Genomic DNA, 25,186 nt, shown 5'->3' with positions numbered 1-25,186 from the left:
AAACTATTACCATACTTTATTTCATATATATAAGCTAAAGTTTGCAGTTTATGATTTGATGGATGTAGAACGTATAAGTAGTTTCATTTTTCTGCATTGTTAGGAGTCCCTCAATCATGGGTATTCTTGTCGCTGATCGTCAATTCCTGGGAGAAATTGGAGTTTTGGATGAAGGAATGACAATTTATGGTGGTGAAAATGTTGAACTTGCAATACGTGTAAGTCAGTAATACACATTGTGGCTCCAAAAGAATGCATACAGTATAATATATGTGAAAGTGCTTGAATTTGATCAGTATTTCACACACACACTATTATATATATATATATTATATATATAAATCAGGTCTGGCTCTGCGGCGGGAGTATTGAAGTGGTGCCATGTTCAAAGATTGCACACATTGAAAGAGAACATAAGCCATATTCACCAGATCTCAGCAAACCCATGATTCGAAACGCCCTGAGAGTGGCTGAAATCTGGCTGGATGAATACAAATCAAATGTGAATATTGCCTGGAATCTCCCCCTTAAGGTAAGAGGAATAGTAAACATTGTTTTAAGGTTAGCTCAAGCTGAAGCTGAATATTAACAGGCTTGTTTATAACTATACATTTAACTGATTCTCATATCAGCCTGGACCTGGTTGATAAATTAACTGTTTTTTTCTTTAGAATCATGGGATTGATATTGGTGATGTGACTGAAAGAAAAAAGTTACACGAGAAACTCAAATGTAAGCCCTTCAAATGGTATCTGGAAAATGTATATCCTCTCCTAGACAGCTGGGAAGTCATAATTGGTTATGGTGTGGTAAGATATTATTTAATAGTTGCTCAAAGTCTTCTGATACAATTCCCCTCCAAAATAGATATAAAGAAAGTTTATTAGATAGTTGGTCCATCTAAACTATTTATCTCTAAACTGCCGCTGTTTATTTCTCATGGCAGCTGAAGAATGACATCCAGGAAAGATACTGCGTTGATCAAGGTGAAGTTCCTGGAAGTGTCCCTATTCTGTATGAATGTCATTACTATGACCCTCAGGTACTGTATGTGAGTGTAAACCTTTACTTTGAGTAACCACATCCAAAAAGCACTCTTCATTTGACTGTCTTTCACAGCATTGTTATTACAACCGTAATGGAGAGGTCTACATTGGAGGCATCAAATCCCACACGTATAACTCTAACCGTTGTCTAATGGATCCTGGTACTGGAAATACACCAGCGTTGCATGACTGTAAAAATGCCAAGGAGAAAGGATTGAGTATATACTGGGACTTTTCTCAGGTACAGTCCTGCTGTATTTCACAGCACATTGCTTAGCATTGCTAAATGTGTGGTTATTCTGTACTGTTATAATCAGAGAAAATTTATTTTCTGGTTTCTGTTTCATTTTTAGGGAAATGCAATAAGGAACAGAAACACAAATCGTTGTCTTGAGATCGGACAAGGAGAGGATTCCTACTACCATCTTATTTTGCAAACATGCACAGGGCAAAAATGGACAATACAACATGTTATCAAAGACTTTTAAAAGGAAATTTCACAGAAGTGAAAATATAGTAAAGGAAGTAGCTGTAAAACCTCAAAATAATATGTGTGTACACGTATGTGAATGGAAATATGTGACACTGGACCACAAAACCATTCATTATTTTACACCAAGTCATTATTTTTTGAAATTGAGATTTATACATCATCTGAAAGCTGAATAAATAAGCTTTCCATTGTTGTATGGTTTGGTAACAATATTTGAAAATCTGGAATCTGAGGGTGCAAAAAAAAATCAAAATACTGAGAAAATCGCCTTTAAAGTTGGTCAAATGAAGTCCTTAGCAATGCATATTACTAATCAAAAATTAAGTTTAGATATATTTACGGTAGGAAATTCACAAATTATCTTCATGGAACATGATCTTTACTTAATATCCTAATGATTTTTGCCATAAAAAATCAATCATTTTGACCCATACAATGTATTGTTGGCTACAAATATACCCGTGCTACTTATGACTGGCTTTGAGGTCCAGGGTCACATATACATTTGATTGTGTTCTTGTTTGTGAATTATTTTTTTGTTTCAAGTTTAAGTCAACTGCGGTTTAACCTGACACAGGTGACAGGGTTAATTACACTGAAACTTGTCTTTTGAGTGTTATAATGTTACTGTGAGGTGTGTGTCCTGTGACAGAAGTAATCAGTATCATTTCAATACTGAACTACTGGTAGGCCTAACATTTCAAAATGTTGCTCAAACACTGATAAAACTATTACAGTAAAATGACATTGGTGTTGGTGAACAGCATAACAAATTACAAATGTAAGATAAATAACCATTAAAAAAATGTACTAGTCTAAACGTTGCAGCATCAATAAAGCACATTATCATATGGATTCCCTTATTAGTGGAATTTAGCACGCAAAGGTTTTTATGGACATGCAATAACCAAAAAAACGGAATCAAAGCAGAAGTTTTGAAAAGTGTTTAATTACCTATATACGTATCGTATACGTATATGTTTCTGGAGTGTGCGTGGTGTATTTTATTTCAGCCATTCTGTAGCATGAAAAACAACAGCGAGAGGGCGCAATTTTCAAACGTGTATCTTCAGTCTCTTAGCAACGTGTTTGTTTACGGGTTTCCCTCGTTTTGTGACCACCAGTAAGTCGATTAAAACAACTCGCTAAATCGATTTAAAGTGGTGATACACAATGAATCAAGTTGAGCTTCTGTCAGACCGAGTTGCAGCTGTTCAACTTGACAGAAGGAGAAACAGGGAGCTGCAACGCCGGGAGAGGATCTTCGATGATAATGTCCGCACTATTGGAGTAAGTTTGTTTGGTGGAATACATTTTATACATCATTTTATATTTTATACAGCTGTAAACAACATCTGCAAGTTAATTTGTTGATTTCTCTCTTGGTCAGGTTGACAAAGATGCTCTCGACCACCAAGTTAAAGAACTAAGAGAGAAAGACCAACGCCAAGCGAATGAATTTAAAATCTATGGTGAGTTTATTTTGTTATTTTTGATCTGAATCTATTATTAGAACATATTTAATATATTATTTATTCATACATACAATGAGTACATTAATAAATGTAAAAAAAAAAAAAAATCCCCAATTCCTGTATTTGAAAAAAGTCCAAGTGGTGTAACTGTCTGAAAAAGAAAAAAAAGAGGAAAAATGTAATAAAAATGCTGAAGATATATACTGTATATATATATATATATATATATATATGTGTGTGTGTGTGTGTGTGTGTGTGTATAATAAAATAATAATAAGCAATTAAGTAATTTAGAAAACTTTGATTTAGATTTTTTTTAAGAAATATTTTATGTACACACGTTTTCTAAATTAATTGATGTAATTGCTTTACAAGAATTTTTGTATTTTCATTACTTTTTACTTTACTTTTTCGTCCAAATAAATGTGGTTAACTTAACACAATTCACATTTACATTGAACTTAACTCAAACCCTTTTCCTTTCTCTTTTTAGCTGATGAGCTGCTGTGCAGTGATCGTGTAGCATGTGTCCTGGAGCAGCGGCAAAAGAAAGATGAGCGTCTGTTGAATGAAGCCATTGTGCAATTCAGACAACAGTTTCAACAACCTGCCAGCCGGCGTGAGTTTGATCTGAACGATCCAGAGCTGCTGAAGAAGCAGGAAGGGGTGCGGATACTGCCGGGGCTGCCTGGAGAAGATCTGGCCCAGAAGGACCGGCTGAGGAAGCAGCAGGAGCAGCTCAGAGCATGGACCCTACAAAAGCAAGACGAGCTGGAGCGAGCAAAACAACAGTTACACCAAGAAAGTAAGTTCACTGAATGAATGGGAAGCCTTTCTATATCCGCCTCAAAAAAAATTCAGTGACACTTGGTCCCAGTCTTAAATGTTTAGCTGTTCTTTCTGAGAAGGTATAGTGAATGAATGCACTGAATTTCCCAGCCCTACTATGAAGGTTTTCTCCTTTTACCAACTATATAGTGCACCAGTATGATCAAAGCAGACTGGCTCTAGACAACCGAGCTCTTGAATTGCAGAAGATGGAGGACCAAAGCAAAAAAGCTACAGCCATCGCCACCAAAGACTTTAACCTTGCACTGGTGAGTCACTGACCACTAAAGTCAACAAGTTAAGCTTTAAAATTCAAGAAGAACTATCCGTACTCTCAAGTAGCCATCATTTTCCTGTTGTTCCTTGTTGCTTCTTGACCTCAGGCTGCAGAAATCACAAATCGACATCTACAGGAGCATCATGAAGAGGAGGAAAACAACCAGACGGACATCCTGAACCAACTAAACGGAGACCTGCTGATGGAAAACCCTGAGCAGAATATTAGTGTGCTGGGTCTGTCTCGCCTGCGCAAGGACTATTACAAGGGAATGAGTCCTAAAGAGCTCCAGCAGTACACGCAATACCAGCTGCAGCAAGCAGAAGATAGGAAGGTAAAGCCCAGCACTTGGTACTTTGTTTTTTTTCAACTTTTATTTATTAGTAAGTAACATTACATGGCACTTCTGAAATGTTTCAAACATTAAAATACACTTAAGTGATAAGAACCAAACAATTGTGTGCAGCATGCTGTCATGGAGCAACAAGAGAAGGAGCTTCAGGAGCATCACGAGCGCATGACATCCGCCCGTGCTGCACTGCTGCTAGAAAGACAGCACGCACGCATTAATAAGGAGCTGCGCAGGGCAATGGACAACACCAACGCACAGCTGGCTCAGACCCATGATGCTCAGTGAGTTAAATAGGGTTTGGCTGACTATATATGATTAGCACACCTACTAATCCATTCAAAATAACTTTTTTTTAATATTGAGATTGCATTTCAAGTAAGTCAGTGGACTATACTGCAGTGTTGTTATAGTTAACTAAAACAAAAACAAAAAACAAGCAAACTGAAACTAAACATAAATATTAGATAAAAAAAACACATGAAAATGAAAAATGTTGCCTTGATAACTGAAATGCATTTTGGTATTAAAATGACTAAAACTGAAATAATCACTCTTTCCATTTACAGGAAGAAACATCTTCAGGATGTGTACACAAACATTCCAGACGAGCGCTATTTTTCCCAGTTTAATACCAGTAGTAGATAAATATTACAGAGGGAACCTGAAAGATGAACACCATCCGGGCTCAGTAATCGAGGACAATACACCGTATCATTTTACAGTCAACCTTGGCTTTAAATAGACAGGGGACTCCACTAGAAGTGTTTTGGAAAGCTGCACAATTTTTAATAGGTCAGTAAAGATGGTGAATGTCATATGGAGTTGGAACACTTGTTTTTTAAAACATTCATGTTGTAAACAAAATAAGTTGCATATTCACAAACAACTGAAATCAGGTAACCTAAGTCAGCCTACAAAGGTTGTTAAAGTAAAAATGTACTTTTAAAATCTTTAAAGGAATAGGACACCCAAAAATGAAAATGTGAAAAAAATAAAATAAAATCAAAAATGAAAATGAGTTTGTTTCTTCATTGGAACAGGCTTGGTTTAGCATTAAATCACTTGCGCATCAATGGATCCTCTACAGTGAATGGGTGCTGTCAGAATGAGTCCAAACAGCTGATAAAAACATCACGGTAATCCACAACTCCAGTCCAGTCCATCGGTTAATGTCTTGTGAAATATAAAATATAGAATCCATAATAACACTTCCTCCAGTGAAAAGTTTATCCCCCTTTTGTCTTCTTACATCAAAATATTAAGCAATATTATAGATGAAAGACACTATTTGAACTGGAAGCAACAGTTTGCAGTTAAAAACGTATATTTTTGTTTTTGTTTATTACAAACATGCAACTTTTTGCTTCACTGGAGTCGTGTGGATTATTGGGATGTTTTCATCAGCTGTCTCGACTCTCATACTGATGGCACCCATTCACTGCAGAGAGGATCCATTGGTGAAGAAGATGAAGAAACAAACTCATCTACATCCCGAATGGCCTGAGCCGTGAGTAAAATTTCAACAAATTTTCTTTTTTAGGTAAACTATTCCTTTAAGAACCTTTTTTTTAAAAAAATAAAACAATTAACTGACATTGTACATCAGTTTTTTTTTTGGTTTAGCAGGTGTCCTGAAGTGGTCTACCTTGTAAACACCTACATGTTGTGTGACTTTGCTGCCCTAAAAATCTAAAATCTTGATTAGCATTCACAAAATAGCATACAAAACCACGGTCATCAGCCTGAAGGTTCAAGCACTGGACTGGAGTCCTCCATTTTGTTTCAATGGAAGTCAAGATAATCAGTACACAGATTCTGCACCAGATGGCAGCACAGGCCAGTTCGAGATCATACATTCAGTTTCTCACATCAAGTAACAGCTAAATTGCAGAATTCACACCCCAGTATGTTCACCAATATGACAAACATAAGAGGAAGACATCCTGTAAAAAATGCCCTTAGAGCATGTTTAAAACATCCTGATTTAGAGACCACCTGTAGAAGTAGTCTACAGTAAACTTTCCGAGACAAACTTGTCCCATTTTACCAGCAATACCTCAATAGCCTTCTTCTTAGTTTGACTTGGCAATGAGCTGTACCTAGAAATAAAGAGCGAAAGGACAAATAAGTTACAAATAAATAGCAAAGCCTGGTTGTAGATTATACTAATGACTGAAAAACTCACACGTTTAAGTAATGTCTGTATAAATCCTAAAATATGACAGTTGTAGTTATCTGTTACCTGAGGGAGTTTATGACCAGCTCTTTCAATGTGCCTAAATTAAAGCTCATTCCTCCAAAGCCCATGAAGGCTTCGTAGAAATCGTGTGAAAGGGCAGTGGCCCCAAATAGAGCTGGATCATCCGAGCTGATCACTACAGGATGACCCTCAGCCATCAGCACTGCCGCTGGGTGGTCCCGCAAGTCTGAGACCAGTTTCAACACCTGACAAAGAGTTAAAGCATTATTAGTATTTTCAAATAAGTGGCTATTCAGACAATGAAACGTACATTTACATTTAGCTGATGATGGACTTACAAATGAGGACAATAGAAGCAATCAAAACCAACTCATTGGAACAGGCTTGGTTTAGCATTAAATCACTTGCGCATCAATGGATCCTCTACAGTGAATGGGTGCTGTCAGAATGAGTCCAAACAGCTGATAAAAACATCACGGTAATCCACAACTCCAGTCCAGTCCATCGGTTAATGTCTTGTGAAATATAAAATATAGAATCCATAATAACACTTCCTCCAGTGAAAAGTTTATCCCCCTTTTGTCTTCTTACATCAAAATATTAAGCAATATTATAGATGAAAGACACTATTTGAACTGGAAGCAACAGTTTGCAGTTAAAAACGTATATTTTTGTTTTTGTTTATTACAAACATGCAACTTTTTGCTTCACTGGAGTCGTGTGGATTATTGGGATGTTTTCATCAGCTGTCTCGACTCTCATACTGATGGCACCCATTCACTGCAGAGAGGATCCATTGGTGAAGAAGATGAAGAAACAAACTCATCTACATCCCGAATGGCCTGAGCCGTGAGTAAAATTTCAACAAATTTTCTTTTTTAGGTAAACTATTCCTTTAAGAACCTTTTTTTTAAAAAAATAAAACAATTAACTGACATTGTACATCAGTTTTTTTTTTGGTTTAGCAGGTGTCCTGAAGTGGTCTACCTTGTAAACACCTACATGTTGTGTGACTTTGCTGCCCTAAAAATCTAAAATCTTGATTAGCATTCACAAAATAGCATACAAAACCACGGTCATCAGCCTGAAGGTTCAAGCACTGGACTGGAGTCCTCCATTTTGTTTCAATGGAAGTCAAGATAATCAGTACACAGATTCTGCACCAGATGGCAGCACAGGCCAGTTCGAGATCATACATTCAGTTTCTCACATCAAGTAACAGCTAAATTGCAGAATTCACACCCCAGTATGTTCACCAATATGACAAACATAAGAGGAAGACATCCTGTAAAAAATGCCCTTAGAGCATGTTTAAAACATCCTGATTTAGAGACCACCTGTAGAAGTAGTCTACAGTAAACTTTCCGAGACAAACTTGTCCCATTTTACCAGCAATACCTCAATAGCCTTCTTCTTAGTTTGACTTGGCAATGAGCTGTACCTAGAAATAAAGAGCGAAAGGACAAATAAGTTACAAATAAATAGCAAAGCCTGGTTGTAGATTATACTAATGACTGAAAAACTCACACGTTTAAGTAATGTCTGTATAAATCCTAAAATATGACAGTTGTAGTTATCTGTTACCTGAGGGAGTTTATGACCAGCTCTTTCAATGTGCCTAAATTAAAGCTCATTCCTCCAAAGCCCATGAAGGCTTCGTAGAAATCGTGTGAAAGGGCAGTGGCCCCAAATAGAGCTGGATCATCCGAGCTGATCACTACAGGATGACCCTCAGCCATCAGCACTGCCGCTGGGTGGTCCCGCAAGTCTGAGACCAGTTTCAACACCTGACAAAGAGTTAAAGCATTATTAGTATTTTCAAATAAGTGGCTATTCAGACAATGAAACGTACATTTACATTTAGCTGATGATGGACTTACAAATGAGGACAATAGAAGCAATCAAAACCAACAAAAGAGCAATAATGTAAGTGCTGTGTCAAGTCTCAGTTAGCCTAATGCAGTATGCATAGCCAGGTTTTTTTTTTTTTATAATAAACGAAAAGAAAACAAGTAGATAGAACAAAAAAAGAATAGGGAACACTAGTGTTACAGGGACTTCTTTTTTTTTTTAAATAAAAATAAAACGAGTCAAATAGAGAATGCTAGTGTTATATGCCCATTTTTTATAATAAAAAGAAAATGGATAGAATTGAAAAAGAATAAAGAATGCTAGTGTTAGAGGCTCTTTTTTTTTTTTTTAAATATGGCAAACACTGAAAAAAAGCATAGTGGAAAGCTGAAAATACGTATAATGTACCAAAACAGCAAGATACACTACCGTTCAAAAGTTTGGGGTCAGTAAGATTTAAAAAAAAATTTATTTAAAGAAATGTAAACTTTTATTGAGCAGGGATGCATTAAATTGATCAAAAGTGACAGTAAAGACATTCATAATGTTAAAAAATATTTCTAGTTCAAATAAACGCTGTTGTTTCTATTCATCAAAAAATGTATCACAGTTTCCACAAAAATAATTTTCAAATTGATAATAATAAGAAATGTTTCTTGAGCATGAAGTCAGCATATTAGAATGATTTCTGAAGGATCATGTGACACTGAACTCACAATATTACTGTTTTTTCTTTTTTTGATAAAATAAATCCAGCCTTGTTGAAAATATTACCAATGTTTGAACGTAAATTTCAAACTGCAAATTTAATTCAAAATGTAACCTTGCATAAAATCAAATTTGTACAATATTTACATATTTATATATTATTTTCATCTCATACATTTATTTTACATATTATAACTCTCATTGATTAGCTGATTTAACACGATGAGATTGTAGCATGTTTTAACAAACAGTGACTGTTTAAGTCATGGACATTAAGTAAGTATGAATATGAAGAGGGAAGACTTGGCATGTTCTGGCCCATCGGCAGTGGTTGGATCCTGGTGGATTATTCTCTGTCAGAGAAAGGCTTCAGAGCTCTCTAAGGCCAGGACAAATTACTGTTCTCTTTCAAGAAAAAAAAAAAAAAAAAAAAAGCAGGGCTTAATTTTATCTATTGGAAATGGATCTGATCACAGAAAGCAGGAGTTACATACAAGAATGAAGTAAGACTAAATGCGAGTTATTGGCTATTTGTTAATACTTCTTCAAATGTTTTGTTTAGAATAATGTGCCCCAGTTGTACACAGTAAGACCAGAAACATGCATTAAGGTAGTCAATATATATATATATATATTTTTTTTTTACTTCAAAGGCATAATGAGTGATGATATACCTGATTTGAGATTGGACAGATTTCAAGTGGTACATCCATCTTTCTAGACATCTCTTTAACTACAGGATGACGTGCCAAAGCAAAGCCGTGACCTATACGTGTGGTGTTGAATAGAAGAGCATCCATGAGGTTCTGATCGACATCTGTTCCCTGTGAATCTGTGTGGGAAAAGTGAATAAAGTTACCAGATGTTACTATAGCAACTGTAAAAAGAACAAGCACTCAATCTTTTTGAGCCTAAAGGACGACTTTGAGTTACACTGCTTTGTACCAGATGAAAGAACCAAGATGTCAAAAGAAACCTGTCTCTCCTGCGTGGAAAAAGTAGGGCAGGTTAACACCCCTGTCTTCAGGTAGACTCAAAGCGTCCTTGAAGTACCACAGAGGTCTTCCAAGGTCTTCTTGTCCTACCTGGAGTTATAAAAGCAAATGTTTTCTTCAAAGTTTATTCACAAATTGTGTATTTCAGCAATATGCTCATCATATACTCACAAAGTCAAAGCCTGCCATGATATCTGGAAAGTTTCTGTGTAGTGTCATTGCTTCCTCTACTGTCTTCACCGCCTCAGTTGCATTTATACCCCTAAGAGCAACAGGAAATGATTTCTGTTCATTCAAATCTTCTTTAATCAAACTAATATTTCAAACAAATGCTGTTCTTTTGAACTTTCTATGTATCAGAGAACCCTGAAAAAATGGATCACAGTTTCCACAAAAAATATGAAGCAGCACAACTGTTTTCAACATTGATAATTATAAGATATGTATCTTGAGCAGCAAATCAGCATATTAGAATGATTTCTGAAGGATCATGTGACACTGAAGACTGGAGAAATGATGCTGAAAATTCAGCTTTCCCATCACAATGTTTCTCTCACCTGTGGACGGTAAAAATCACCCGAGCCCCTAAGAAGTCTGGGTAGTTTGCAGTAAATCTTCTCACAACGTCCTGGCAGGCCCTCATACTCCAGTCCTTATTATTTAGTCTGCCATCAAGTTCATATGTCTTGAAAATGAGCACATTATTAGTATTTATTTACAGTACACACAATTTTAAATTGATTTTCTTTATTTTTTAAGGGTAAATTCATCCATACCACTGGCAGCAGCGCCCTGATTTCCACATACATGATGTTGTCCTCATAAAACTGTCTGAGACCTTCATAGAGGTAGTCTTTGAACACAGGCGCATAGGTGACCAGCCCATAGGCCACTAAGAAAGCCTGCTCAAATCTCTTCCACACAGTATCTTGGCTAGGATAGGCTCTGTCTGGGTCCTCGGTGAAGAGTGTGAGATTTCGAATGAAACTGTGGATACAAATGAACATTTGAGACAAACATCCCTCACCTACAGTCTCAGATTCACTGTAGTGTTTTAGGCTATACCTGTTGTCCAAATCAGTGCTGTTTTTAATCTTCTCCCTGAGGGATCTGAGCAAAGTCCATGAGGAGCATTGCGGACGAGATGCAGGCTGTCCAGAGGAGAAGATAAACTGCACGGTCTGCTCATCTGTGAAGCACACGTAGCAGTTCTCTCTGTAGGTCACGTTCTTAACCAGCCAATCCACACCTACCATAGCAAAGTCATGAACATGCAGGGCCGCACCTGGACAAAAGATAGATCAGATAAATCATCATAGTTAAGCCTAGGTGGAGTTTAAATTGTTCATACTTTGTCTTTCTATATGTATATATTCTATCATTCAAAAGTTAGTTTTTGAAAGTTGTTTCTTATGCTCACCAGGGCTGTATTTATTTGATCAAAAATACAGTAAAAAAAAAAAACAGTAATATTGTGAAATCTTACAATTTAAACAACAGTCTTATTGCATTTTTTTTTTTAATGTAATTTATTCCTGCGATTGTCAAAGCTAAATTTTTGGCATCATTTCTCCTGTCTTCGGTGTCACATGATTCTTCAGAAATCATTCTAATATGCTGATTTGCTGCTCAAGAAACATTTCCGATTAGTATCAATGTTACAACAAAAAAAAGTTTAATAGTATCTGCTTAATATTTTTGTGGAAACTGTGATCTTTTTTTTTTTTTTGGATACTTTGAAGAACAGAAAGTTCAAAAGAACAGCATTTATTTGAAATAGAATCTTGTGACACTGTAAATGTCTTCACTGTCATGTTTGACCAATTTAAATAAGTGAATAAAAGTATTAATTTCTTTAAAAAATAATAATAATTTGTACTCCAATCTTTTGAACAGTAGTGTATATATTAAATAAAACAGAGAGAGAGAGTATTTCTGATTATTATCATTCAATCAAATCACAAAATACACAATTAACTCCGCATTATTAAATTACTACACCTTTAGGCATCTTCTGAAGCAAACTAAAGACAGGACTTTGATCGATGAGGCGCTTTGCCTTGAAAAAATGCATGGACGGTGGGAACTCTCTTGCTTCCATATCATGCTGCTTCAGTTTCTGAAGCTTTCCGTCAAGCAGTTTCTCTCTCTCGTTCAGTGTTATGTTGCCTCCTGTCCGTCTAGACGCCTCCAGCCTTATCAGAGCCTCCCGCTTCCTGGGATCTGGTCCACAGTTACATGATGCACACCACAGAAACAGCATCCATATCCGCATCAGGTCTCTTAGTGTTACTGCGTGCATGGCTGGGATGTAATTCAACCACAGATCTCTGTGCTATTGGTGAAAAGTAATAAACAAGTAACTGGTTAATTATTTAAAGGTGCACAAAGTGATTTTTTTTTTTGTTTATTATCCAATGATTGATATGATGGTCTTGTATTCAATATTTAATACTAAAAGTTGATGCAGTAAAAGTCAAGTAGAAGCAATGTAGAAGATGTTTTCAGTTACTGTGTCCATTCGTGTCAGTCAATTATATTTTGTTAAAAATGTAAGTTTGTAGAAACATGTTATTTGCAGATGAATTGGTCTCACCAATGATTAATTTGTAAAATATGTTATTTTATTTGGTTAAAAATAAAGTGATAGTGTATGGCTAGTCGGGTCCACTCATACTTAGAAAAGGAGTGTAAATCAATTGAAATTATAACACATTCAATTTTTGTTTTAAAACACTCACACAAACACACAAAGAAAAAAAAAATACTCATTTGAGCATATTAGTCAGCTGTCAGTTTTAGTTTTAGTGGTCTAGACTGAATGTACTAGCAGTGTTGAAACTGCAGAAAAGGGGATTTGCCCACTGCTTGCACTTCTATTTTAACTCTCAGCAACAGATTTACATTGAAACCAGTTTCAACCATTTTAACCACCAGCTGTCAGCTGTTGGAAACTGTTTACTTCTATAAGCAACATATAAACTAAAACATATCATATAAATGAAATCTATCAATCATGCTAAAACAATGTGACCATCTGTTACGGACCCAATTACTTGTAAACAACCCACATGACAAGCGGACCGTCGAGCAGTACTCTACCTATTATTGGTCATAATTGTGCGGTCTAGCTGCTGTTTTCTTTATAATGCTAACTTAGTATAGATCAAAAACGTCCTGACATGCCTTTCAAATTTCGATAGATGTAATTGCGAATGGACTTAACGTTAATTGTCCAATAAAGAGTTTTTCACCAAGCACACACTGAACCGCGTTACATGAATAAAGCCCAAATAAACTAACAGAAAATAAATACCTTCCGACACAAAGTGAATTAGAACAGGTCTTATCTGGCAATTGAGTCCGCCGTATCTCTACAACTACCAGGACAATAAAAAGATGCAAGCTTGAACGACTTCTACTCCACAACTGACTTCCACAACAGAAAGTGACGTCATGTCTTTCCTTGAAGCTCATTGGCTCCGTTGTGTGCCAGTGCGCGTGGACAAAAGACATGCTGAGGACAAAGACTTGTCAGCGTATTCAAAAACTATAGAATATATTAAATTAATTTCGGTCTTGTTTTTTAAAGTTTAAAAGTCCATAAGGCGACGAGTGATGACTACGAAAGCGATATCTTTCACAAATGCCATCTCCAGTGAGGTCTCTCAGGCGTTACTTTGAACCCTGACTAAAATCTTTCTGTGAGTAACTTACACTAGTACAAGCAGCAGAATATCACGGTTATCTATAATATATACAGTATATGTATAATGGCCATGCCTGCTAACGTGTAGTTTAAAATGTAACCCAGCTTAGTACCAAGTCATTAGTGCAACATGCAACTAAGAGTTATCAAAAAAGTTACCATGGTTTTTCAGGCATTTACTCTACCGTTGTATTCTTCAAAGTACTTTGGAGTACCACCATGTAAACGCCATGTTATATAATCAAAGTAAAATGTCACTGTCATTACCTTTAGTAGTGCACTGTATTTTTGTGAGGAGAAATGAACAGAAAATTGAGAGCAACATCTAATGAAACGTAATTTATTCTAAGAAATGTACAGTATAGAAAATACTTCGGTCCATTTCCAAAATAATTTGTCAGGTAAGAACTTGTAAACTTCACATAATGAAAGTTACAGGTGTCGTTTTGGATGCCATCTTCGCTACTGAGGTAAAGTGAACCGTTTCAAAACAAACATAAGAACACATTTATATAAAAAAAAACAAAAATTTACAAAACATAAGAGCAAATAAATATGATTCACATTTAACCAACTAGTTTCTTAACTAGTACAGACAGAATAAATGACAGCAGAGATGTGGAAGGGTGGATTTCAAGAGATACAGATCCGTAACCCAATACCCACAAAAAGGTGAAAGAAAATAAAATAAAAACAACTGTACACAGCAATATCCACACATTCTTGTAGTCCATTACAACTAAATCATCCCTTTACATATTAACAGTGGAGAAAGGACAGTCCTCTGCCTCAGACTGCTAAAGTGATACATCTTCACTTGTGAGCTAAGATAGGTACACAATGGTGGACAATGTCTATGTCATCTCACAGCTGCTAATATTTCCATATCCCTAGTTCATAAAATACATATAAACGGTTCACATGTCCACAAAAATACTAAAATATTACTGTCCGACATTTTGCACCATCACAGGTTTCTGGGATAAATGTTCTCAGTGTACCATAAAAATCACTGTCAAATCCTTCGCACAAACGTGTACAACCTCTTTTCCACTTCAGCATGGATTCCGCAAAATGAGGGCAAAACTTTCTAGGATGCTGCCTTCATTTCACTTATGGTTGTAAACACCAACATTCAAAAAGTGGAATGCAGATGTTTTAATCATGTTCAAACTTGGCACTGATAAATTAATAATTACCGTTCGTTTTTTGCAAGTGAACATATTAAGACTATATATAGTGTTGATGTACGTATCAAGCTGTAAATCATAAAAAAAAGGATATGTAAGTGATCTCCACGTGTCATAAAGGGAATGGAGAATGTGCCACATTCTGGCATTACGAGGTAGATATTCTTGCTGCCATATTCTCACAAATTGCGGTTTCTTTTCAATGGTTTGTCAACATGAGCCGAGTAAAATAGTAATTCAGACAGACCAAGAGAACAATAAAAAAAGCAGATATTCAAAGTAATTCATTTAGTGCAGGACAACAATAGTAGGAGCAATTAAAATGAACAAAACCATTCTAGTTAATTTTCCGATCAACCTTTCTCCCCCCATTAAAAAGAAAAAAAAACATTTAAAACTAATTCAAAGAACACCACACCTGGTTCCTGTGTTTGTACTGAAGATCACAGATGAATTGAAGTTAATCACAGTTTCAGTGACATTTCATTGGAATTTTTTTCTATGAATATTCTATTGACAATACCCGTATTAAAACCACTACACCCTGAGGACACATTCAGTACATTGAATTAAAAGAGGAAGCATTCATGTAAAATATGAGCACATCGACATTTCTCCTATTTGATAAAAGGAGCTACAGTGGTACTTTTACAAGTTTTAAGGCTGATATATATTCTCTCATCTAATGCATTTTTAGTATTGCGACTCCAGCTGGTTGTCAATTGTGACAAAAATTCAATTTACATTTCAATATGTGAAAAAACATATTAAGATTGATGACCAATAATGAATGATATCAGGTGAAAACAATAAACCAGCCTTCAAGGAATCCCAAAAGCCATAGATTACTAGAAAACTGTGTAGATATTTAGAGGTGAAAGATGGCTACCTCAGTATCTGAAATCTGATTCATTCTGTGCACACATAAACTAGCAGGACACATCAATATGGAACAAGACAACACATCAGAGATAGACAACTTGAGTGAAAAGTTAGAATTTAGTCCCATACAAAGGAGCACACATCTAATTTATGTCCAAGGCCACTAATTCCAGTATGAAAGACTATTCCTAGTGCATAACAAATAGAGCAGCCAAGTTCTCTGCCAGTCTAAGAAAAAAAAGACAATCTTCAAATTGAAGTGGCATTAAAAGAATGCACATCACCAGAAATCAAGTGGATACGGTGTTTTAGTTGAGATGAACATCACCTCATTAAAACACTCCAGATGAGGTGTTTCCCAGTGAAGCACAAGATCCATCTTTTATTCCTTAAGTTGAATTACTACTATATCTAAAATCTTTCACAGAACATTCAACAAGTACATGAAGGCAACCGGGTCTAGTTTGTCCAAAGAGCTTGGAAAAAGCTCCAGTAGCCCCAGTACCTTATTTACTACACCTGAGTTTAACTTTAAACCAGAACATGAACTGGTAATTTCACATCTTGCTCTTCTCGTGGACTGGGGAAAAAATGTTTTTATTTACTTCCCAAGTAACAGCCCATCCAAAGGAAATTGAAGATGTTGTTCCTTTGTAGGGAATGAGGCCAAAGAGACATTCCAGGCTGAAAAGAGAAGCTGCAGACCACTATTATAGTGTTCAAACAGTATTTGAGCAATAAACAGGACTGAAGATTCACAGCTCTTCCTTGGTCAGTGATCCCACCTCTTGGTACTGTGAGTTGTTCCTTTTCCTCCTCACTGCAAAGGAGTGCCTAATCCAGATGAGGATGGGTTATTCACTATCTCAAAAACATCTTCTAGGTGGGTAGTGGAGCATGTCTGAGGATCAGGACTTTAAATAATAAAATAACATGCCTTTTTCAGCAAATGATCATATCAACAATCTTCCTAATTTTTGTTGTCGTCTCCATTTTCTTGTATATTTCAGGATGTAACAGTGTTGTAAAAGATATAAATTTTCCTTGATTTTCCAATGAAATCATACTTTTCATACTCCTTGTTTATTACCTGGACCATTGGGAGATGCTGTACCCAACATCTGGTGCCTATCAGACAAGAAAAACGGTTACTAAAGGTAAGGAAAACTGATGTGAAGGCATTATATAGACAAATGTAGATGAATGTGTAAGTGCATTATTCTTCTGGATCCAAATCAATTATATCATAAGATCCGAGAGATAAATGAGATCTCTTACCCTGTGCGAAGTAAGTGTTCTGCAACCACTGCTCTCTGAGGAACCATCATTCCCTGGAAGTGTCCTGCAACATTTGAATGCCTGTACATAGCCATGCGAGATTGGCCTGGAGAAAAAGACAGGTGCTGGGGCCTCTGTAAAGCTTCCATCAAATGTGGATGAGGATGCTGTGGTGCAAAATGTCCACTGGGAAAGTGCTGGCCAGAATACGGCCCACTTGCCACCATATGGGGTGGAGGAGCACCACTCTGCTGCATGCTGGGATGCATGCCACGAGGCCCATATGGGAAACTGGGGTGTGGCTGAGCTAAAGTACAATGTCGGGCTGTTGCATTATGGCTGTCCAGGTCCAAGATCTCCTTTGGGCTCTCAGACCGTTCAGAAGGCTCTTCAGTCCTTGCCTGCTTGGAAGGGCTGCCATCCTCTCTGTTTTCCAACGCACTCCTATGGGACCGATCGGGTAAAGGACTAGGTGACATTAAGCTCCCAACAGATCCATCCGAGCCATGTGGAGACATGCTATTGTCCTTGTGTCGACCATTAAAACTTCCAATGGATGGTGATGGGTAAGAATTGGGCATCATTGGGTGCTGAGGCTGGTATGGAGGTCTAGGCCACTCCTCAGATGGAAATCCAGGTCTGCCATGTCGGGGGTGCTGATAGAACTGCTGCCGTTGCTGCTGGAACTGAGGAAACATACTGGATTGGCCTTGAGGATGCTGTGTGGCCATGCGATACTGGTATGGAACACCTTGTTGGTGATAAGCAGGATAGTGTGCAGGATTTTGATGAAGGTTATTTCCCTGTGATGGTGGTCCCTGGTTTGGGTAAGGCTGGTGATTTGGCGGGTGTAATCCTCGACCCATCTGTGGGCCAAAGTGTTGATGTGCTGGCTCAGTTGTACCATATTGGGTCACAGTGTTACTCTCTGGAATCTGAGAGTGTATTGGAGGAGCCTGATTGTGAAGGGGTGCTAGCTCCTGCCTTCCTAGTTGGGTTTGTGACTCTGGACTGAAGGGCTGTGGTTTGTAAAGCCCGCTGGCACAATCAATTATCATGTTAGCGTTACTGTTATCTTGGGAAGCTGTACTCCCACCTGACACTTTCCTGCTGGTAGGCTCACAAGGCCTTTGGTCTCCCTGATCAGCTGGAGAGGGTTGAACAAGTGGATGCGATACAGGGTGGCTAGGAGGTAGAGAGCTGAGGGTTGCAGGCTGATGAACACCAGGCTGACCCCCCTGAGGTGGAATCTGTGGCATTCCATGAAGAGGTCCTGCCTGTGGCCCTCTGACTGATCCATTGTTTGGTACTTGCGGTGAGCTGTTCTGAGCATACTGATGAGATGCATTTTGTGCCATCTGTTGAGGAAGATTCTGCAGAACATGTGAAGGAACATTCTGAGACTGCCGTTGAGAACCATTCTGAATAAATTGTGGTGGAACATGTTTATGGATTTGTTGAGAGTGATACTGGGGAATTTCATCTGGGGTTTTATGGGACATTGGCTGAGGACCATTTAGGGGTAATGAAGAGTCATCCACAGAGTTTTGCTGTGGGGTACCTGGTTGGGATTGAGAATTTGGGTGGTTATCATTGTGGATTTTCTCTAGATTTGACAGTCTATGTTTCTCTTCATTCTGACTGGGGCCTTCCGTGCTTGGATTGTGGACAGATGCCAGAGCTGTTCCTAGAGAAGGTTGCTCAGATTTTTCTGTTGGATTGTGATGAGAATGGCTGTCAGCTTCAGTCAGAGCATTTTCTCCAGTTGACGGTTTATCACCAGATTTTGAACTTGAACCTGTCGGGATATACAATAATGTTAATATGCGCTTAAATCATTGCAGGTGCACATCCCATTTTCATTGAAAGCAATAGTGTAATGCCAAAATATGGCAAGGAATACCAACTCTTACCTTTGGGGGATACAGGAGTGTGCTGGATGTCTGCAGCGCCATCTCTAACAGGCCTGATGAGCTGGTTTTCCGGAGAAGACAATGCAGCAGAAGCTAAAGCATTACCACCACTTTGTGGGATGGGCTGAAAGTTCTCAACACGATGAAACAATGAGGCCGAGAGCTGCTGGAGGGCAATCATCTCTGGGCTATCAAGCATGGAAGCCAAATGTGGCCTTGAGACCTGAGGGGCCCCTGGTGGTCTTTGGCCAATGGGACTTTGGGAGCTGACAGAGGGCATTCTATATTGACCATTTGTCATTGCATAACCAGTACTGTGTGGAGGATGGATCATGATGTTATTGTATGGATGCTGGCTTGTTGCACTCTGCTCTTGCATCATAGGTCCACCAGGTGTCGGCTGCCCATGATGGTTCATGGGAGGCCACAGCCTGGGCACGTTCATACAATGGGGGCCATAAGGAGAGTAGGAACTATGCATTGGGACACCTGGCCTGGGGTACCGGTTACCCATAGGCTGCATGGACTGCCCTTCTGGATGTTGCTGTGAAGGGTGCATGTTGCCTTCAGGTGGAGGGGCACAGAAACCTCCAGGCTGAGACGTCACTGGCCTTGGGCCAAGAGAAGGACCATGAGTAGGACCAGGATAAGAATGTTGCTGATGTGAAGGTTGAAGTGGTTGGCCATCAGGTCCAATTGGGTATCTAGGACCAAGATGTGGACCATTTATGTGGGAACCCTGATTAAAAATAAAAGAAAGAAAACCATTATAAACAACCTTCAAGACGTGAGTTAACAAATTGTAAATGATTGAAACTAATACTACTGGATGAAGATCACTACATACCTGCATGTTGTACTGAGGTATATGCTGACTTCCATGGTCCACCGGTGGCCTGGACATGAGGGGTCTCTGTCCAGGATATGGATACTGAGGGTCAATCATCATTCGTTGAGCATACATTCCTGGTCCCAAAGGACCTGCAGGTTGTTGAAACTATAGGCAAAAAGAGCACATCTCTTATGAAGTACCGACAATAAGAAGTGCTCCAGAAGAACTTTTATGATAAGTCAAAACTGTTGTTTCAGCTGTCAACAATAAACACATTTTTTGTGTAGAGAGTGTAGTCTAACCTGTTGAGCAGGATGTAGCATGCCAGCCTGTTGCTGTCCTGGGTGGATGTTATGAGGATGTGGGGGACCATTGGTGTAGTGTGGAGGAGGGTATTGTAAAGCAGATTTGGGTTTGTCTTGTTGCTGATTGTTTCCTTTTCCACTATTGGATGTTTTGCGTTTTTGAACTTGCTCAGTGGCTCTGATCAAGCTCTCAGGACCTGACTGTTTGTGACTTTTGCTCTTCTTCTTATCCTTGCGGTCACGGTCCTCACTGCTCACATGAAACTCTTCGTCCGTGTCGCCATCCTCAGTGGGGAAATGCTTCAGTAGGGCTCGGCTAAAGCAGCGTTCTAAGGACTCAGCCATTATTGTGTATTCTGAGGATATACAGGCAGGTAAACACAAGTGCGTGCACACACACACACACACAATCTCATCTCCCCATGAACAGCAAGCACACCAACCAGGTCACAGAACCACAGTTGACCTCTGACCCCGCCACCCCCAGGGGAGTGCATTCTGATGGATGAATGGCTCCAGGGAGGGGAGCTGCGGGGCTGAAATGTCTCTGTGGCACTGCAGGATCTGGTGCACTAGAGGACAGCTCAATCACTCTCTATTAATCAATGTCAGAGCCTCTCCACATACTTCCACTAGTTGTATGACTTGCTTTGCTCATCAATTTTTAAACACTGCTACACATTCCTACATTTTGTTGAGCAGATTTTTAAAAATGTTTAACTTCAGCTTAGCTCTTCTGCTTAACTTGGCAACAAAACAGCGTTAAATCATATTTACCACTCTCTTCTCCATTGTATTCCAGACAGTTCTCAAACATAAGCTTTACATCAGCCACAAACTCATCCTTAGCGACGTACTCCCCATCATTCAGCTTTCTCTCAATGGTGGACAGGTCCATTGGAGTCTGACAAAACATTTTAAATAACTTTTTGAATTATTCTTAACAAGGTAAAACAAATTTCTTTATAACATCTTGTAGTATGCCCACCTGTATGATTTCATGATAGTTGGGGGCATAAGACTCATCAACAGGCTCCATGAAAGGCCAGGCATCTTTGTGTGCTTTGAGGGCCTCCAACACTGACAAGAAAATAATTTTACATTATTTCAGTGGAACTTCTACTTTACTGTAAGTAGTGAATGAGGAAACAAACACTGTGGTTTGACCACAACACAAAAACCATTGTCCAAATGTACCTTTGTACAGAGCAGTGTAATCATCATCTATGTCATAACTGCAATATAGAAAAAGAAATGAGTACCGAATAGCAACAACCACACTGAATTACACATAAAAGCTTACACATATTTACAAGTAAAATTAACATTAAATGCATGTTAGGAGGCCAAAATTCAAAGCTAATACTGAGTTTGAAAGCTAAAACAAAGTCCTTACAACTCTTTGGTGCGACGTGTTCGGCGACTAGGTGAGTGAGTCTCCAGATTCAGCAGCTCAGGGGGAAGTTCTTTTCCTTGAGAGAGCAACCAGGCCTTCTCTTCTCGCTGCTTCCTTCTACGTGCACGCTCTGAACAACATTGAAAAACACATCAGTGAATGACAGAATAATAAAGCACTTCACACTTTTTATTACCATTATTAGTGCACTTGTTACCTGCCCACTTCTGCCTGGGCCAAGGTGAGGAAAAGTTTGCAAACAAAATCAAGTAGTAATACGAGCAATTCATCAGGCAGCTTTAGAAGGCACATTTGATCAAAGGGCACAGGCAAGATAAAGGAGAGAAGTGCTTTATATGCTGACATTAAAGGCCCTGCCTGACACACCCTGCTGGGAGGATTAAAAGAGCTACAGGAAGAAACCACTGGAGAGAACTGCAAGCCCGATCTTCATCCATAATACATTAATGTGGATAGGCCCATTAGCAGCAGCACAATCAAGAGTTAATTAACCCGCTGACAGGGGATATCAGAGCTGGATGATTCTCACGAGGAGTGAGGTTGATCGTTTCCCCTAGCTCAGCTCATCATATGATTAAAGCAGCCTTGGGTTAAAAGCATGCTGACTTCAAAACCGCCATGTCGAGACGAGACCACAGAATGTGCTTTAGCGTCAGTGAGTGTTTGATCACGCTTCTGGGGAAACTTTGGTCGCTGGTTACCTTGAGTGTGACTCACCCTCGACAGCTTTGACTCTCTCCTGTTCCTCTCTCTCCCGTTCTTCCTGAAGCAATCTCTCTTCTTCTTTCCGTTGTTCGGTGAGCAGGACTTGCCTTTCCAGGTCCTCCTCCTTCTGCTTGTCCACCTCATTTGTGGCTCGTGTCTGCTTCACACAAATTCATAAATTAAACCATAGCTTACATCACATAGATAAACAAGAAAGTGCTGACACATGTTTTAAAAAAAGCCAACCCCATTCTCTTTGCTGCCATTTTGTTCAGTGTGGCGATGGCCGTTGTGTTCCTTGGGCGGATTCAGTAGCTTCTGCTTCATCTCTTTCTCCTGGGGAAGAATAACCTTGTCAGTTATACACATATGTGGGTGTCAGGTAGGTCACTTGGGAGGGGGTATCAATCCCTCCTGAATATGCCCTTTGTTTTAGCCAAGAGGCTGAAGGAAGGTTAAAGGGTGTCATCACAAAACCAAACAGCCCATGGCGACAAAGGCCCATCTTCGCCCCCATCTCAGTATATTCAGGATCTTCAGCTTTGTGCATTACCCTACAACACTTAATCCCATGCTAGAAGATGGAGTGTCTGTGGTATCACCACTTAAGAGGTCAAAAAACCTGCAGAGCTGCAGGCCGTCAATCACCATGCTCCAGCTCTCTTCAAGGTGAGAGCCTGCCACATAACGACGGCTAGATGGATTGGCTCTGACAGGGCTGTGAGACTGCTTGCGTGCATGTGTGAGAGAGTGGGTGGATGGGTTTGATTTGAAGAGGCAGTTGTCCAAGTTAAAACCCGTTGCATCAAGCTTGCGAAAGAAAATATCTGGTTCTTTACAGATCTATGTACAGGTGTGGAAAATGTGAAGTTGCATAATGCTGGAAGCACTGAAAGAAGACATACATTTTACAGTGAGAGTATGTAATGATGATTGCTGGGAGAATGGTAGTTATGGCAACCAGACACTCTAATAGGTCTTGATTAGCCACGGAAATGACATGTCAACACCACTGCAAAATGTGCATATCAACATGCATCTGATATGGACAGTCTCTCACTTGTAAGATAAAGCAAAGATTAGTTAATCTATTATCTATGTGCATATGAAAATGATCTAATATGGAAATAGCTTTAAACTTGAGTATTATATTGATCTAAACTTAAGTATTATTAATCTGCTGCACTATGTAGATACAATTATTTTGGAGCACTTGCAATTGTCCCTAAGGACAATGGACCCTGCATGGCAAATTAATCTCGAGCCATTGTATAAAGGAAAATTAGGGCCTGAGCACCGGTGGTGCGAGGACCCTCTTGGAATTGCTCCGTTTCTTCTTTTCTCCAAAGTGAATTGCATTTTTGAGGGCCTAAACATTCTCCAAAACTCATGAAACTTTGCACGTCAGAACTGGCGAAAATTTACATCTGATATGGGTTTCAGAAGTGGGTGTGGCAAAGTGGCTTGATAGCGCCACCTGTAAAATTTTAACGGAGTGTGCCTTGTGCTACGTTTTACGTACATGTATGAAAACCAGTACACACGTGTAACACACCACTACCTACAAAAAAGTCTCCTGGTACAAAATCCAAAACCCAACAGGGAGTATGTTATTTTCAATTTCCTGTACCATTTTTGTGCAGTTTTTGCCATTTCCAGGCCTCGTACTTTGACGAACTCCTTCTACAGTTTTAATCGGATCATCTTCAAATTTGGTTAGGGCTATCATAAGGCCTTTGTGACGTTAAATTGCATTGTCCCTGGCGGCCTGACAAAGTTTGATGTTTCGCTATGAAACAGGAAGTTGTTGTAACCCAATCAAGCAATGTCCGATCTGCCCCAAACTTCACACGTTTGATCAGAGTCCTGTCCTAAACAAATACCCATGCCCAAGTTCAGTTATAGTCATAGCGCCACCTCCTGGCAACAGGAAGTGTTATAGTTAACACTGTTATGGACTCCTAGGAACATATTAAAAAGCATCAACAAGTGTTAAATAGGCTGGCAACATGCTAGAAACATACTAAAACATGCTAGCAACTAGGGATGTCAACCTAAAGCATGCTATTAATGCAGTGAAACAAGAAGTTACTGTAACTCAGTTCTGTTTGTTTGCTTTATTTTACAACGCACAAATCTTGTTTTTATTGTGAGTGTGCAAAAATAAAAGTAAACACTTTTGCGGATTATTTCTTAGGCCTACTCCAAAAATGGAGTTTTTTTTATGTTTCAGCTGTTCGAACTCACCGGCGCCTAACACGCACACACCCCACATATTCTAGCAATTCAAACTTACATCGCAGTCTGTTCATTGTCAAAATAAAATACAGTCAACCAAACATATAAAAGGTTACACTGGTCAGTTTAAATAGACCCTAGTATACCGGTCCACTCTGCTGTAATACCAAGGACTTTTTTGCTCATGTGAGGATGATCTTTTCCATCTATATGCGAATGCGTGTAAAGTACAAGCCTAGTTTACATTATAAATAATAGTTTAACATTCAAATACATTGCGAATATGGAAACATTTGGATTTGTGCCGAATGAGACGTGAGTAATAAGCTCCAAATACATACACGCACGCATGCACTGTCACGATCTAATGCACTGTAAATGCCGGATTGTTAAAAACAAATAGGCCTACCTGAACGCACAAATTAAAAATCTGACATTTTCCGGAACAGGATCCAGCAGGATCAAAGTAAGTACTGGTCATAATACTCACAT

General features: G+C 38.7%; 3 protein-coding genes and 1 long non-coding RNA gene across 6 annotated transcripts in view; 2 read left to right on the top strand and 2 right to left on the bottom strand.

The window, feature by feature from the left end:
• The first annotated feature begins 2,640 nt into the window (after positions 1-2,640).
• On the top strand, positions 2,641-5,440 carry ribc2 (RIB43A domain with coiled-coils 2). The gene is made up of 7 exons (XM_016544210.1): positions 2,641-2,829; positions 2,930-3,011; positions 3,508-3,819; positions 3,993-4,111; positions 4,226-4,453; positions 4,586-4,752; positions 5,038-5,440. The coding sequence occupies exons 1-7, from the start codon at positions 2,713-2,715 to the stop codon at positions 5,114-5,116; spliced, it is 1,104 nt and encodes a 367-aa protein (XP_016399696.1). The 5' UTR covers positions 2,641-2,712; the 3' UTR covers positions 5,117-5,440.
• A 2,155-nt stretch (positions 5,441-7,595) lies between these two features.
• On the bottom strand, positions 7,596-14,130 carry LOC107732789 (adenosine deaminase CECR1-A). 2 transcript variants are annotated; one of them, XM_016544204.1, is made up of 10 exons: positions 14,094-14,130; positions 12,227-12,560; positions 11,291-11,510; positions 11,002-11,212; positions 10,783-10,910; positions 10,397-10,487; positions 10,207-10,315; positions 9,905-10,062; positions 8,256-8,458; positions 7,596-8,112 (listed from the first exon to the last, which is right to left on the bottom strand). In XM_016544204.1, exons 1-10 carry the CDS (start codon positions 14,094-14,096, stop codon positions 8,022-8,024), a joined length of 1,548 nt encoding a protein of 515 aa, XP_016399690.1. In that variant the 5' UTR covers positions 14,097-14,130; the 3' UTR covers positions 7,596-8,021. The 2 variants fall into 2 exon arrangements, with proteins under 2 accessions (XP_016399690.1, XP_016399691.1); XM_016544205.1 differs by lacking the exon at positions 14,094-14,130 and adding an exon at positions 13,542-13,680.
• Positions 14,131-15,395: 1,265 nt separating this feature from the next.
• Positions 15,396-25,186, bottom strand: part of cecr2 (CECR2 histone acetyl-lysine reader) — a 39,128-nt gene continuing 29,337 nt past the window's right edge. Inside the window, exons 8-18 of one of the 2 annotated variants that reach the window (XM_016544220.1) lie at positions 22,703-22,792; positions 22,469-22,616; positions 21,731-21,860; positions 21,532-21,569; positions 21,323-21,414; positions 21,112-21,238; positions 20,332-20,690; positions 20,045-20,194; positions 19,198-19,936; positions 17,285-19,082; positions 15,396-17,134 (exon numbers count right to left, since the gene is read on the bottom strand). In XM_016544220.1, the coding sequence (XP_016399706.1) occupies positions 17,077-17,134; positions 17,285-19,082; positions 19,198-19,936; positions 20,045-20,194; positions 20,332-20,690; positions 21,112-21,238; positions 21,323-21,414; positions 21,532-21,569; positions 21,731-21,860; positions 22,469-22,616; positions 22,703-22,792 (3,729 nt within the window). In that variant the 3' untranslated portion in view covers positions 15,396-17,076. The remainder of the gene's footprint in view (positions 17,135-17,284; positions 19,083-19,197; positions 19,937-20,044; positions 20,195-20,331; positions 20,691-21,111; positions 21,239-21,322; positions 21,415-21,531; positions 21,570-21,730; positions 21,861-22,468; positions 22,617-22,702; positions 22,793-25,186) is intronic. The other variant, XM_016544221.1, reaches the window with a different exon arrangement.
• Positions 19,525-25,186, top strand: part of LOC107732809 (uncharacterized) — a 14,437-nt gene continuing 8,775 nt past the window's right edge. Inside the window, exons 1-2 of the long non-coding RNA XR_001638909.1 lie at positions 19,525-19,590; positions 23,206-23,218. This is a non-coding gene — a long non-coding RNA (uncharacterized LOC107732809). The remainder of the gene's footprint in view (positions 19,591-23,205; positions 23,219-25,186) is intronic.

This window comes from Sinocyclocheilus rhinocerous, unplaced genomic scaffold (genome assembly GCF_001515625.1).
Source record: "Sinocyclocheilus rhinocerous isolate Xijiao unplaced genomic scaffold, SAMN03320098_v1.1 scaffold2415, whole genome shotgun sequence".
NCBI classification, from domain to species: Eukaryota; Metazoa; Chordata; class Actinopteri; order Cypriniformes; family Cyprinidae; genus Sinocyclocheilus; species Sinocyclocheilus rhinocerous.
Note: the sequence above shows the minus strand (reverse complement) of the source record. Positions and strands in the feature narration are given on the sequence as shown.